The sequence below is a fragment of the Gopherus flavomarginatus genome, chromosome 1, assembly GCF_025201925.1.
Source record: "Gopherus flavomarginatus isolate rGopFla2 chromosome 1, rGopFla2.mat.asm, whole genome shotgun sequence".
Classification (NCBI taxonomy): domain Eukaryota; kingdom Metazoa; phylum Chordata; order Testudines; family Testudinidae; genus Gopherus; species Gopherus flavomarginatus.
Window position 1 is genome coordinate 107,399,562 of NC_066617.1, and position 14,857 is coordinate 107,414,418.

At 45.0% G+C, this 14,857-nt stretch overlaps 1 protein-coding gene across 2 annotated transcripts in view; it reads left to right on the forward strand.

Moving 5' to 3' along the window:
• The window catches only part of LOC127047652 (uncharacterized), a 172,868-nt gene extending 165,552 nt beyond the window's left edge, over nucleotides 1-7,316 (forward strand). Inside the window, exons 2-3 of one of the 2 annotated variants that reach the window (XM_050946117.1) lie at nucleotides 5,143-5,632; nucleotides 6,660-7,316. In XM_050946117.1, coding sequence (XP_050802074.1) covers nucleotides 5,242-5,632; nucleotides 6,660-7,195 — 927 coding nt within the window. In that variant the 5' untranslated portion in view covers nucleotides 5,143-5,241 and the 3' untranslated portion in view covers nucleotides 7,196-7,316. Of the gene's footprint in view, nucleotides 1-5,112; nucleotides 5,633-6,659 lie in introns of those variants that run through there. The other variant, XM_050946107.1, reaches the window with a different exon arrangement.
• Nucleotides 7,317-14,857: the final 7,541 nt, after the last annotated feature.

Sequence of the window (14,857 nt, forward strand, 5' to 3'; positions counted from 1 at the left end):
GGAGGAAGCCTCCAGCTGCTATGATAGTCCAGGCACTACAGAATCTTGTCTTTAGACCTGAAAGGGGGGCGGGGCGGGGCTGATGGAGCTCAGTCTCCACTTGCTGTGATGAGGACAGTTACCAGCTGTTCTGTGCCATCTGCCGAGAAGGACCGGAAGTCATTCCCATTTTTACCCAGGCGCCCCCGGCCAACCTCACCGAGGCCAGCCAGGAGCACTCACGGGCTGATGATGAAGACGGATATCAGTCATATTGCACCATCTGCACTGGGAAGGGAATGCTGGTGTTCAGCGCTGCAGCACCCTGTCTACCAGCAGCATGCAGTAGACATAGGGTGACATTGAAAAAAGGAGAGAAATTTTTTTTTCCCTTTTCTTTGAGGGGGGGGTGGGTAGGGTGTAAATTGACGACATATACCCTGAAACACCCGGGAAAATGTTTTTGACCCTTCAGGCATTGGGAGCTCAGCCAGGAATGCAAATGCTTTTCGGGGGGACTGTGGGATAGCTGGAGTCCTCAGTACTCCCTCCCTCCATGAGCATCCATTTGATTCTTTGGCTTTCCGTTACACTTGTCGCACAGCACTGTGCTGCGGCCTCTGTCTATCGTAGCCTGGAGATTTTTTCAAATGCTTTGTCATTTCATCTTCTGTAACAGAGCTCTGATAGAACAGATTTGTCTCCCCATACAGCGATCAGATCCAGTATCTCCCGTATGGTCCATGCTGGAGCTCTTTTTGGATTGGGACTGCATCGCCACCCGTGCTGATCAGAGCTCTATGCTGGCCAAACAGGAAATGAAATTCAAAAGTTCGCGGGGCTTTTCCTGTCTACCTGGCCAGTGCCTCCGAGTTCAGATTGCTGTCCAGAGTGGTCACAATGGTGCACTGTGGGATACCGCCTGGAGGCCAATATCGTCAATTTGCGGCCACACTAACCCTAATCCGACATGGCAATACTGATTTCAGCGCTATTCCTCTCGTTGGGGAGAAGTACAGAAATCGGTTTAAAAAGCCCTTTATATCGATATAAAGGGCCTCGTTGTGTAGACGGGTGCAGGTTTAAATCGGTTTAACACTGCTAAATTCGGTTTAAACACGTAGTGTAGACCAGGCCCTGGTTCCAGCTGGGAGCAGAAGTGCTCTGAGACAGCTTTCTTTGCAGTATTTTTGGCCTGACCATAAGCAGGAAGTATTAGAAATCACAAGAAAGTCTATTCTTGCAAGATCTCTTGTCTAATTTTGCAGACCAAAGAAGTTCAGATAAGGTTTGACTAAGTATCTAAAGCTTTGGAAGTTCAATCATTACTAGTTTCCCCAGTGCTGTCTGGAAACATTAAACTACAGACATTTCTTTGTTAAAGGAGATTCATTCTTCTTCCATAAAGTGTACAATGTTAAGGTAGTTAAAAAGAGTTCTTTTAGGCATCTTCTGGATAACATCTTCCTCAAAAACCACACTGGTAACACATGCTATATTTAAGATAGAGTTCCAACTATTACGGGCAATTGAAAGCCTGGGATTTTAAATGACTTCTTGAAACATATTCCTTTGGGACTGAAATTTTCCAGGGTTTGGCTTTTCAGAGTGGAATTTTTTTTTTAACTTTAAACAAAATAAACTGCCCTTGTGTTTGTATTATATTAAATCCAACACCAACTTGCTTCTAGCTTCTAATGAAATGTGCATGTAGAACTCAAAAATAGCAGAACTAATTGCTCATTAAGATCTAGGAAATAAGTAAAATGTGTTTATAACACATTAAATAGAATTTGTTGTTTGAATTTTTGATTGATAAAAAACTAGAAAGGTCCAAGACTTTGGGGATGCTGTGAGACATTTCATCTTTTGATCACGTTTAACCCTGTGTCAGATTTAGGTCTTGCCTAGATTAGGTTTATTCATACTAGTGTGATAAGGCAGTGTAGTTCCTCTGGTGCAAACCCTTAATGTAGACATGGTACACTGATGTAGGTCTCATTTTGATTGAGCAGACTATATCTGCATGGTTTTGCTCTGGTAAAATGACCTTGATGTAGTTACATTGCTGCAAATTTCCCTAATATGAACGAGTCCTAAGAGTTTGACTGGGCTGAATAAAAAAAGACTAAATTTGTGACTTTATCAGACTCTGGGCTTTTCAACTTTAACTCTTTACAACTTAATGGAGAATGAGAGAATGTTTGTAATATGTCTATGACCAATATGTGTGACTCATTTTTCCCACTGACTTTGTATTACTAGCCACTGGTATATAGGCATTAATTGCTTCCCATGAACAGGGGGTAAGAGCTGGGGTCTGAGTCAGTAGCGTGTCTGAGTTAGTGAGAACATGCCCTCAAGAACTGAATGGAATCACCAAATATGAATCAAAGTCTCAACACCCAGGACATTAGCTCTTAATACCTGGTATCCCCAGAAGGAGGAGATGTGGAAACATCAGGACTGCAGTTTGGGACAAAAACAGAAGAGGTCCAGCAATTGTGTTTTAGGGGTGCTGCCAGAAAGACATAAGGCTCAGGAAGTCAAACAAGGAGACAGACAGGGAGAGAGCTGTCACGGAGTCACCGGGCGATGCTCTGGAACTGCTCCCCACCAAGCCAGTTAGGACTTCGGGGAGCCTCCTCTCCCTTGGAGCAGACTTGTTCAGGGCAAGAAGCTCACACGTCTTCACCTCCTGGATCTCTTCTTGGAGCATTCAGCATCCTCTGCCCCTCCGTGCGCTTCCCACAGCGAGCCTGCCCCAGCGGGGTCCTGGGGAAGCCACAGGGTCCTGCACCCCCACTTTGCAGTCAGACATGACTCAGCCAGCCAGTAAAACAGAGGTTTATTCGATGACAGGAACAGGGTCTAAAACAGAGCTTGTAGATACAGCGAACCGGACCCCTCATCCGGGTCCATTCTGGGGGGCAGTGAGCCAGACCCCTCACATCTGCCCTTCACTCCTCGACCCCAGCCAGCTCCAGACTAACCACCCCGTCCAGCCCCTCCTTTCTGCTCAGCTCCTTTCCCAAGCCAGGAGGTCACTTGATCCCTTTGTCTCCAACACCTTCAGCTGGCACCTTTGCAGAGGAGGGGCCCAGGCCATCAGTTGCTAGGAGACAGAGGATCAGGCATTTAGGTGCACTGTCAGTTTGCTCTGCCAGATACTTAGGAACTGCCATGGGGACACTGAGGCACCAACATAGTATTCAGAGGAAACATTAAGAACATTCCTAGTTCGTCACAAGAGCCAAGATGGATTCTGGGGGAGCCTAGGATACTAAGGCATTTGTTTCTATCTGTATAGACTCTGTTAAGCTTAGCCTTTCCATCCTAACCTATGGAGTCTCAGACACTGCATTCTGGTTTTGTTTTTAAAAAGCTTCTCTGGCTCACTGTAGATACTTACCAATTGCATTGCTCCCTGAAGAGGTTAAAAAAAAGTCTCAGCTAGAGTTTGAACTCAGTTGGACTCGCTGTTGAGAGCTCACAAAGAGAAACAGGAATGAAGAAGCCAGATGGCCCAGTCTCTGAGTCAGAGAACTGTGGAGCTCACCCTTTTGAAAGCCTATTTGCTGGTTTTGGCAAAGAAATAGGGGTCCTCCCAAGAGATTGTTAAATATGGGCAAGTTGGGTGAAGTAATATCCTTTATTGCTGGTGAAAGACACAAGCTTTTGAGCTTACACAGAGCTCTTCTTCAGGTCTGGGAAAGGTTCTTAGGCTGTCTACACTATGGACCTTACAGTGGCACAGCTATAAGGTCTACTGTGTAGCTGCTGTATGCCAGCGAGAGAGCTCTTCCACCAGTATAATTAAACTACTCCCAACGAGCAGTGGTACCTATGTCAGTAGGAGATACTCTTCCACCAACATAGCGCTGTCAACACCAGTGCTTTTGTCAGTGAAACGTATATTGTTCAGGGTTTGTTTTTTCACAGCCCTGAGCAACAAAGGTTTTGCCCACAAAAGTGCTAGTGTAGACGAAGCCTTAGAAGTGCCAAAGCTAAATACAAGGTGGAAAAGATTGTTTAGCATAAGTAGTTAACACTTATTCTAAGAGACGATTCAAGGTGAAGCAGCTCATTAAAGTCGGGGGTGGGGGGGAATAGCACATATCCTACCAAACCTTGACAAATCATTGACCCAGTTTTCTTAAAACATAGCTTGCTTTGTAGATCTCACTGAAGCTTATAAATTAAACCAAGACTGAAGTCTATATTACTGTACATTGTATTACTATTTGTGAGTTTGTATAAGCTATTACAACTTGCATTTTGAGAGTTTATAAAGATTTTAGTGACAAGTCACCTACAATGAGTATGGATAAGATTTTGTCCCAGTGAAATTAGGCAAAATTCATGGAGCACTATGGTAAAAAAGTACAAAATGGGGGTATGGTTATGGCAGGTCAGAAGCCGTAGCCCAAGCCCCGCCACAAGGGGCTGAAGCCGAAGAAGTCATAAAGATCTGTTAAAATCATAGAATCTGTGCCCTCCATGACCAAGCCGTATCCTTAACAATGAGAAAAAGAGAACAAGACATATTTTAAAGAATACACACAAGAAGGAAGAATTCAGGTAAAGCTTAAGTTGCATTTTCTGACTTCTGAGAACTCAATTAATCAGCCTTTATATTTGCATACCAAGGCCCAATCCTGCAAGCACTATATGTGCTTATGTTTACTTCTGTGAGTAGTCCCATTGAAATCAGTGGGACTACTCAGCTCTGGTCTACACTACGCATTTAAACTGATTTTAGCAGCATTAAACTGATTTAATGCTGCACCCGTCCACACAACGAGGCCCTTTATATCGATATAAAGGGCTCTTTAAACCGGTTTCTGTACTCCCCGACGAGAGGAGTAGCACTGAAATTGGTATTACCATATCGGATTAGGGTTAGTGTGGCCGCAAATTGATGGTATTGGCCTCCAGACAGTATCCCACAGTGCACCATTGTGACTGCTCTGGACAGCAATCTGAACTCGGAGGCACTGGCCGGCTAGACAGGAAAAGCCCCGCGAACTTTTGAATTTCATTTCCTGTTTGACCAGCATGGAGAGCTCACCAGCACAGGTTACCACGCAGAACTCATCAGCACAGGTTACAATGCAGTCTCCAGAGAATCGAAGAAGAGCTCCAGCATGGACCACACGGGAGGTACTGGATCTGATCGCTATATGGGGAGAGGATTCTGTGCTAACAGAACTCCGTTCCAAAAGATGAAATGAAAAAACATTTGAAAAAATTTCCAAGGCTATGATGGAGAAAGGCCACACCAGGGACTCAGTGCAGTGCAGAGTGAAAGTTAAGGAGCTCAGACAAGCCTACCAGAAAACCAAAGAAGCAAACGGAAAGTCTGGGGCAGGGCCGAAAACATGCCGCTTCTATGCTGAGCTGCATGCAATTCTAGGGGGGTCCGCCACCATTACCTCACACCTGTCCGTGGATTCCGAGGTGGAGTTGGTAATCTCAGCCGTGCCTGAGGATTCTGCGGACGGGGAAGATGAGGAGGAGGAAGAGGAGGACGAGCTTGCAGAGAGCACACACCGCTCCATTCTCCCCAACAGCCAGGAGCTTTTTCTCACCCAGATGGAATTACCCTCCCAAGCCAGTAGCCCAGACAATGAAGCCATGGAAGTGACCTCTGGTGAGTGTACCTTTGTAAATATAAAACATGGTTTAAAAGCAAGCGTTTTTTAATGATTGATTTGCACTGAGGACTTGGGATGCATTCGTGGCCAGTACAGTTATTGGAAAAGTTTGTTAACATGTCTGAGGATGGAGCGGAAATCCTCCAGGGACATCTCCATGAAGCTCTCCTGGGGGTACTCCAAAAGCCTTTGCAGAAGGTTTCTGGGCAAGGCAGCCTTATTCCGTCCACCATGGTAGGACACTTGACCACGCCATGCATGTAGCAAGTAATCAGGTATCATTGCATGACAAAGCCTAGCTGCGTATGGTCCCGGTGATTGCTGGCATTCAAGCAACATCTGTTCTTTATCTCGCTGTGTTATCCTCAGGAGAATGATATCATTCATGGTAACCTGGTTGAAATTCAGGAATTTAAGTAAGGGGACAGAGATGGCCATTCCTACTGGTCTGTTTGCCTGTTGCTTAAAAGAAATCCTTCCTTGCAGGTAGCCAAGCAGGGGTAGGGGAGGGGGGTTAATGGCGCTGAGCTTTTTCGCGTTTGGCTAGCAGGGATCTTTTCTGCTACCAGCCACGCGGTGGGGTGGGAAGGGAGGTGATTAGCAGTGATCTTCCATGATACCAGTCACGCGGTGGGTGGAGGGGTAAAGCGATCATCCCGGAGAATTGGATGGGGGGGTGATTTCTGCTGCTGCATGTTAACAGGAAAGAAGCAGCACTGAACGGGCTTTGCTTGGTATTTGAGAAAGGAGGGCACTGTGTATATGAAGGCTGCAGAAGTCGAAAGACAATGGCTTACCATGGCCGCATGCAAGCTGAATTCTGCTTCCTGGACCTGCATCTGTGAGATCTCTAACACCAGAGCCGCAGGCACTCAATATTAAGATGCAAAATGCGACCTTGTAGTGAAATCACATGTGCTATGTAAGGTGAATAGTGTTGTTCACTGTGAAAGAATATAACCATTGTTCTGTAAAATGTATCTTTTTAAATGCTTCTCTCTCTTTTTTACATCCCTTATGCAGCTGCAAATTTTTCAAGCCTCCCTACTCCATCCCGAAGGCTATCTCAGATAAGGCGGAGGAAAAAAAAGACGAGAGACAAAATGTTCTCGGAAATCATGGAAGTAACCCACAATGAAAGAGCTCATCTGAATGAGTGGAAGGACGTGGTATCAAATTACAGGAAAGATGCCAGTGAACGTGAGGACAGGAAGGACCAACGTGAGGATAGGAGGGATGAACATGAGGAGAGGAGAGACGCTCGAGATGAGAGGTGGCAGCAGGAAGATCAGAGGTGTAGGCAGGAAGATCAGCGGTGGCTGAATGCAATGCTGGGGCTGCTGCGTGATCAAACTGACATCCTCCGACATCTGGTGGAGCTTCAGGAACAGCAGCAGGGTCACAGAATACCGATGCAGCCCCTGTGTAACCACCCTCACCACTCACCATGTTCCATATCTTCCTCACTCAGACATGTAAGAACGCATAGGGGAAGGCTTCATGCACCCGCCCACTCCACCACCATGGACAGTCCAACCAAAAGGCTGTCATTACTTTGAAATATTTTTAGTGGCCTTTTCCTTCCCTCCTATCGTCCTCCCAAACCCCACCCAGGACACCTTGTCAGTTCTCTCCCTCTTTTTATAAAGACTTTTTAATAAAGAATACATGATTTTTAAATGATAGTGACTTTATTTCTTTAAGCAAGCTGTAATCGAAGGGGGAGGGTGGGTTGCTTACAGGGAATGAGTCAATCAAGAGGGGGGTTCATCAAAGGGAAACAAACACAACAGTCACAGTGTACCCTAGCCCGTGATGAAACTCATTTTCAAAGCTTCTCTGATGCGCACCGCCTCGTGGTGTGCTCTTCTAATCGCCCTGGTGTCTGGCTGCGTGTAATCAGCGGCCAGGTGATTTGCCTCAGCCTTCCACTCCACCATAAAGGTCTCCCCCTTACTCTCACAGAGATTGTGGAGCACACAGCAAGCAGCAATAACAATGGGGACATTGGTTTGGCTGAGGTCTGAGCGAGTCAGTAATGTGCGCCAGCACGCCTTTAAACGGCCAAATGCACATTCTACCACCATTCTGCACTTGCTCAGCCTGTAGTTGAACAGCTCATGACTGCTGTCCAGGCTGCCTGTGTATGGCTTCATGAGCCATGGCATCAAGAGGTAAGCTGGGTCCCCCAGGATAACTACAGCATTTCAACATCCCCAGCTGTTATTTTCTGGTCTGGGAAGTAATCCCCTTGCTGCAGCCGTTTAAACAGAGTAGTGTTCCTGAAGACGCGAGCGTCATGAACCCTTCCTGGCCATCCCACAAGGATCTTGGTGAAACATCCCTTGTGATCCACCAGTGCTTGCAGCACCATGGAAAGGTACCCCTTGCGGTTTATGTACTGGGTGCCCTGGTGCTCCGGTGCCAAGATAGGGATATGGGTTCCATCTATCTCCCCCCCACAGTTAGGGAATCCCATTGCAGCAAAGCCATCCACTATGACCTGCACATTTCCCAACCTTTCGTAGCAGCAGCTTAATGATTGCTTTGGCTACTTGCATCACAGCATCCCCCACAGTAGATTTTCCCACTCCAAATTGATTCCCGACTGACCAGTAGCTGTCTGGCATTGCAAGCTTCAAGAGGGCTATTTCCATTCACTTCTCAACTGTGAGGGCTGCTTTCATCTTAGTATTATGGCGTTTCAGGGCAGGGGAAAGCAAGTCACGAATTCCATGAAAGTGCCCTTACACATGCGAAAGTTTCGCAGCCACTGCGAATCGTCCCAAATGTGCAAAACTATGTGGTCCCACCAGTCTGTGCTTGTTTCCCAGGCCCAATATCGACGTTCAGTGGCTAGAACCTGTCCCATTACCAGCAGGATCTCCAAAGCGCAGGGGCCCGTGGTTTGAGAGAATTCTGTGTCCATGTCCTCATCATTCTCATCGCCGCGCTGCCATAGCCGCCGCCTCCTCGCCTCGCTTTGCAGGTCCTGGTTCAGCATAGACTGCACAAGAATGTGCGAGGTGTTTACAACATCCATGATTGCGGTCTTGATCTGAGCAGGGTCCATGCTTGCTGTGCTATGGCGTTTGCACAGTTCAGCCAGAAAAAAGGTGCAAAACAGTTGTCTGCTGCTTTCATGGAGGGAGGGGTGAGGCTGTACCTAGAACCACCTGCAGCAATGGTTTTTGCCCCATCAGGCACTGGGATCTCAACCCAGAATGCCAAGGGGCGCGGGAGACTGCGGGAACTATGGGATAGCTATGGGATAGCTACCCACAGTGCAATGCTCTGGAAATTGACGCTAGTCTCGGTACATGGACGCACACCGCTGAATTAATGTGCTTAGTGTGGCCGCGTGCACTCGACTTTATACAATCTGTTTTACAAAACCGGTTTATGTAAAATCGGAATAATCCCGTAGTGTAGACATACTCTCACAGGAGTAAACTTAAGTATAAGTGCAAGTGTTTTTATAGTAAGTGCCTAGCTGACACACTTTCTGTAGCCTCAGTAGCAGTAATATGTGATTGTCTGTACAAGAATCAGTTATATTACTTTAGATCAAGCAGACACAATAAAACTAAGTATTTTTAGTGCCCTCCTAATTCCTTTGTAGGAAAAATAGATATCCTGCATTTCCGATGCTTTTATTCTTGTATCATGTATTTATTTGCCTTGAGAACCTTTTGAAAACACTTTGTAGCTACCCTGGATAAGAACATAAGAATGGCCATACTGGGTTAGACCGAAGGTACATCCAGCCCAGTATCCTGTCTTCCGACAGTGGCCAATGCCAGCTGCTCCAGAGAGAATGAACAAAACAGGTAATTATCAAGTGATCCATTCCTTGTTGCACATTCCAGCTTCAGGCAAACAGAGACCAGGGACACCATCCCTTCCCATGTATGTTTCCCTATTTGTATGAGAAGTCCCATTCTTTGCTGTGTCTGCTCTGAATTTGCCCTCTGACAACATTTAGCTCTGGTGTACAGTAAAGGCCACAGGTTATTGCAGGAAGCTCTAAGTAAAGATTCAGCTAAGTTTAATGAGGAATATAGTGTAAACCTGCAATTTTTTTCAAAATGTAAATGGAGTGTATTCCCATTTCAGAATCTTGTACAAGATAATGTTACTCTCTTTGCTTCATAGAGCCCCAGGATAGTCAATCTCTACCAAAGAGCTCCACCAACTTTTCCAATCTACTGCTGGGAAAAAAGCAGCCTCTAAAACTTTCTTTAAGGATTTTTTGAGGAAGAATAAACAGGTGGGAGCATCATTATGTTTGAAATTGTCAGGGCTTAGAAATTATAATAACAATGACCTCTACTCTTTCCCTATCTCTAACATAAACAAACATGCACACAAAGGAATGAACTATTTCTTTTTGAACGTTAGGGAAAACAACATGTACTTTCCCGCATTGGGCCAAAGGCCTCTGCACAAACACAATGGTGCTGAACAACACAGAAGATGTATTTCAGGAGGATATTAGCTATACAGCTTTTACTACCTTTCAATTCACTAGGGATAAAATATTACAGAATCCAGCTGTTAAAATTTGAATGAATCTGGCATTACAGTTTATACACATGATCACATAAATAATACCTTGTTAGAAGAACATTAAGTTTGCAAAATAAAGCACTCAAAAGTTCAGAATTGCCAGAAGTTAGGTTATTGTGCAACCTCACTGTGCTTGCCTTGTGCATATGCATTTTGTTACAGTTTTATTTACACAATCACATCCTATTTTTTTCATAAGATCTCTGCCACATTCAGTAAATGGGAAGATACTCAATATTTTTTTTTCTCCGCATTCAATATGTGGACACAGGCCTTATTACAAACATGCAATGCAAAGCCTGCCCTTCATACAAAATTATTAATATACTCTATAGTGTTCATCACTTTAATTTCTGACTGCTTCACAAATATTAATATATCTTCACAACCCCCTTCTGAAGAGAGATGGCATTATCCCTATTATACAGCTGGGGATCTGATGCACAGGAAAGAGAAGTTTGAAATTGCCAAGTGTCCATTCAACTTGAAATACCTAGGGTATAGGCAGCACATAATGGAGGCTGGGGGAGGTTAAACCTCCGCAAATCTCATGCTGCTGCTAGGGTTGCCAACTTTATAATCACACAAAACTGAACACCCTTGCCCTGCCCCTCACCTTCCCTGCGGCCCTGCTCACTCCATTCCCCCCTTCACCCTTCACTTGCTCTCCCCCACCGTCATTCACTCTCACCGGGCTGGGGCAGAGGGATGGGGTGTGGGAGGGGGTGAGGGCTCTGGCTGGGGGTGCAGGCTCCAGGGGGGCCAGAAGTGAGGGGTTCAGGATGCTGTAGGGGGCTCTGAGTTCAGGAAGAGGGTATGGAAGGGAGTGAGGGCTCTGACTGGGGGTGCAGGGTCTGAGGTGGGGCCAGGGATGAGGAGTTTGGGGTGCAGGAGGGGGCTCAGGGCTGGAGCAGAGAGTTGAGGTGCAGGAGGGCTGTGGAGTGCAGGCTTTGGGAGGTAATTTGGGGTGCAGGAGGGGGCTCAGGGCTGGGACAGAGGGTTGGGGGGGAGGAGGGAGTTTGGGTGTGGGAAGGTGTTCTGACCTGGGGAAGGGGGTTGGGGTGTCAGAAGGAGTTTGGGGTGAGGCTCTGGCCGGGTGGCGCTTACCTCAGTGGAAGGGCACAGGTCATTCTTTTCACAGTTTGAAGAAGGACATGAGGGCTCAGAGATCACCCACTGGACCTGATTTAAACCTCATTTTTGTAAGCTATAGATTCTTCCTGTTTGTAAAAAATGGGCAGATAATATTTCTTAGAATGTCTCTGCAGAATTTCTGGCCTGGAGTTAGTGAAAATATGAAAAGTGGAGGGGGGAAAATGAATAGCAGATCATTGTAGACGTTGAAGGAGAAAATATGAAGGGCACATAGCTCTTTGCGCCATGCTGGTATAAAGTCTGATGAATGATATCTCTGCTAATTTCAGCTATTTTAGATACCAATTTTTCTAGCTTAGAAAATTAAATGAGGTGTAATACAAAAAATGGGGGAGGGGGAATCTTGATCTATCCAGTAAGTTAGAAAGCAACTATCTGGCACATAACTTAAGACCTGGATCAGTGCCCACAGCACTATACAACTGGAATAGACTGTGGTGAAATTACAGGACCAGATCAAAAAGTTAAGCATTAGAGAAAAAAATTCCTTATCCCACAACTAAAAGATATGGAAAACAAAGGCCTAGTTTAGCCTGATGAAATGTAGCTCCCTGAAAATTTAAATTTATTTGGAAAAAATAATATTAAAATAAGCTCATCACATACTTTGTCCTTGGCAGGACAGTTCCCAGAATATGAGAGATGTAACAGTTCACTTCTGCAACCTCAAAGACTAATATAGACAGTGCTGTGGACTGATTGGAAAATGGACATAATTAAATATCAGGACTAGAGAATTTTATTTTTCCAAGAATTTTGACCAGGAATTCTACAGCACAAATTCATAGATTTTTGAGGCCAGAATGGGTCATTAGGATAATCTAGTCTGAACTTCTGTATAAGAGAGGCCATAGAATTTCACCCCAAAATTGCTGCATGAAAAGCATAACTTCTGCTTGAGCTTGACCAGTGTTTCTCAAGCCTTTCAGGATGTCAAACCCTTATTTGATGTTAAACGTCGTTGTGACCTCCTTACATTTACTATAAAAGTAATAGTAAAAATGTACCAATGATCACCATAATAAGCCTATATAATTTATTTGTGGGCAGATTTTGACAGATTGACAGAGAATACTTGACGTTACAGGGCAAGAGAGTATAAGAAGTGGGCGAGTGAGATTTCTTTGCTTTAGATTGTATTAAAATTTTCAGCACCTTGTGATCTCCCTCAGTGTCTTTCTTAAGCCCTATAGGGGTAATAGCCCACCAGTTGAGAAACAGTGAGCTAGAACACATCTTTTAAAGAGACATCCAATCCTGATTTAAAGACGTCAAGTGATGGAAGATCTACTGCATTCTTAGGTAAATTGTTCCAAGGGTTAGTTAATGCTGTCATAAACAGATAGCTAAGGGTTAATGTCTCTTTCACCTGGAAAGGAGTAACTTGAAACACCTGACCAGAGTACCAATCAGGAAACAAGACTTTTTCAAATCTGGGTGGAGGGAAGTTTGGGTGTGAGTTCTTTGTTCTTTGTCTTGTGTCTGTGCTCTCTCGGCTATGAGAGAGATTTTTCTATCTCCTGGCTTTCTAATCTTCTGTTTCCAAGTTGTATGTACAAAGCTAGTAAGACCATAGATTTATATTGTTTTCTTTTGTATTTACATGTGTGTAGTTGCTGGAATGTGTTAAATTGTATTCTTTTTGGATAAGGCTGTTTATTCATTTTTTTCTTTTAAGCAAATGACCCTGTATTTGTCACCTTAATACAGAGAGATCATTTTTATGTCCTTTTCTTTCTTTTTATATAAAGCTTTCTTTTTAAGACCCGTTGGAGTTTTTCTTTAGTGGGGACTCCAGGGAACTGAGTCTGCAGCTCACCAGGGAATTGGTGGGAGGAAGAAGTAAGGGGGAAAATCTCTTTGTGTTAGATTTACTAGCCTGACTTTGCATACCCTCTGGGTGAAGAAGGGGGAAGAGAGATTAGCCCTCTCGGTACTTGTGTTTTCCAGGACTGGAAACAGGGAGGGTGGAGTCCCTCTGTTTAGATTCACGGAACTTGCTTCTGTATATCTCTCCAGGAACCCAGGGAGGGAACACCTGGAGGGGAGGAGGGGGAAGGGAAATGGTTTATTCCCCTTTGTTGTGAGACTCAAGGAATCTGAGTCTTGGGGTCCCCCAGGGAAGGTTTTGGGGAGACCACAGTGAGCTAGGCACTGCATAAATCCCTGGCTGGTGGCAGCGTTATCAGGTCCAAGCTGGTAACTAAGCTTGGAGGTTTTCATGCTAACACCCATATTTTGGACGCTAAGGTCCAGATCTGGGAAAAATGTTATGACAAATGCCACTGTTTAATGATGTTGTTCCTTATTTCATTTGAATTTGTCTATCTTTAGCTTCCATTGGATCTCATTATGATTTTGCTAGATTAAAAAGCCATCCACTATCAGAAATCTCTTACCCAGGTAGGTACTGGTAGACCAAGATTAAGTCACTCCTTAGCCGTCTTTTGGATAAGTTAAACAGATTGAGTTTCTTAAGTCTCTTATTGTAGGGCAGGTTTTCCAGACTTCAGATCATTCTTATTGCTCTGTTCTGAACCCTTTTCAATTTTCAATATCGTTATGTAGACCCCAAAATTAGATGGAATTTTCCAGTAATGGTCTCATCAATGCCATACATAGATGTAATGCCTCTTCTCTACTTCTACTCAATACTTCCTTGTTCAAATATCAAAGGATTGTGTTAGCCACAGCGTCACACTAGGTGCTCATGTTCAGCTGGGTATCTAAATCCTTTACACAGTCACTGCTTTTCAGAACCTAACCTGAACCCTCTTTGTTCCAGTTATGCAGAAGCTCTATAGGGAAAAAAATTAATCAATAGTCTACAACAAGGGTCGGCAACCTTTCAGAAGTGGTGTGCCGAGTCTTCATATATTCACTCTAATTTAAGGTTTCTCATGCCAGTAATACATTTTAATGTTTTTTAGAAGGTCTCTTTCTATGGCCTTGGCTACACTGGAGAGTTGCAGTGCTGTAAACCCACCACCAGCGCTGCAACTTACTCACCGTCCACACTTGCAGGGCACATACAGCGCTGCATCTCCCTGGCTGCAGCACTGGCTGTACTCCTGCTGTGCTTGGGGTATAAGGATTGCAGCGCTGGTGATGCAGCGCTGCTCCGCAAGTGTGGCCACCAAAAGCGCTGTATTTGGCCTCCAGGGTATTAGGAGGTATCCCAGAATGCCTGTTCAGCCACTCTGCTCATCAGTTCGCAGTCTACTGCCCTGGGCTCAGGTGACCCGCCCTTTAAATGCCCTGGGAATTTTAAAAATCCCCTTCCTGTTTGCTCAGCCAGGTGTGGAGTGCAACCAATCAGTGAATCTTTCCAGGTGACCATGCCTCCATGTGGCAAACGAGCCCCAGCATGGAGCAGTGGTGAGTTGCTGGACCTCATCAGTGTTTTTGGTGAGGAAGCTGTGCAGTCACAGCTGCGCTCCAGCCGTAGGAATTACAATACCTATGGGCAGATCTCAAGGGCCATGATGGAAAGGGGC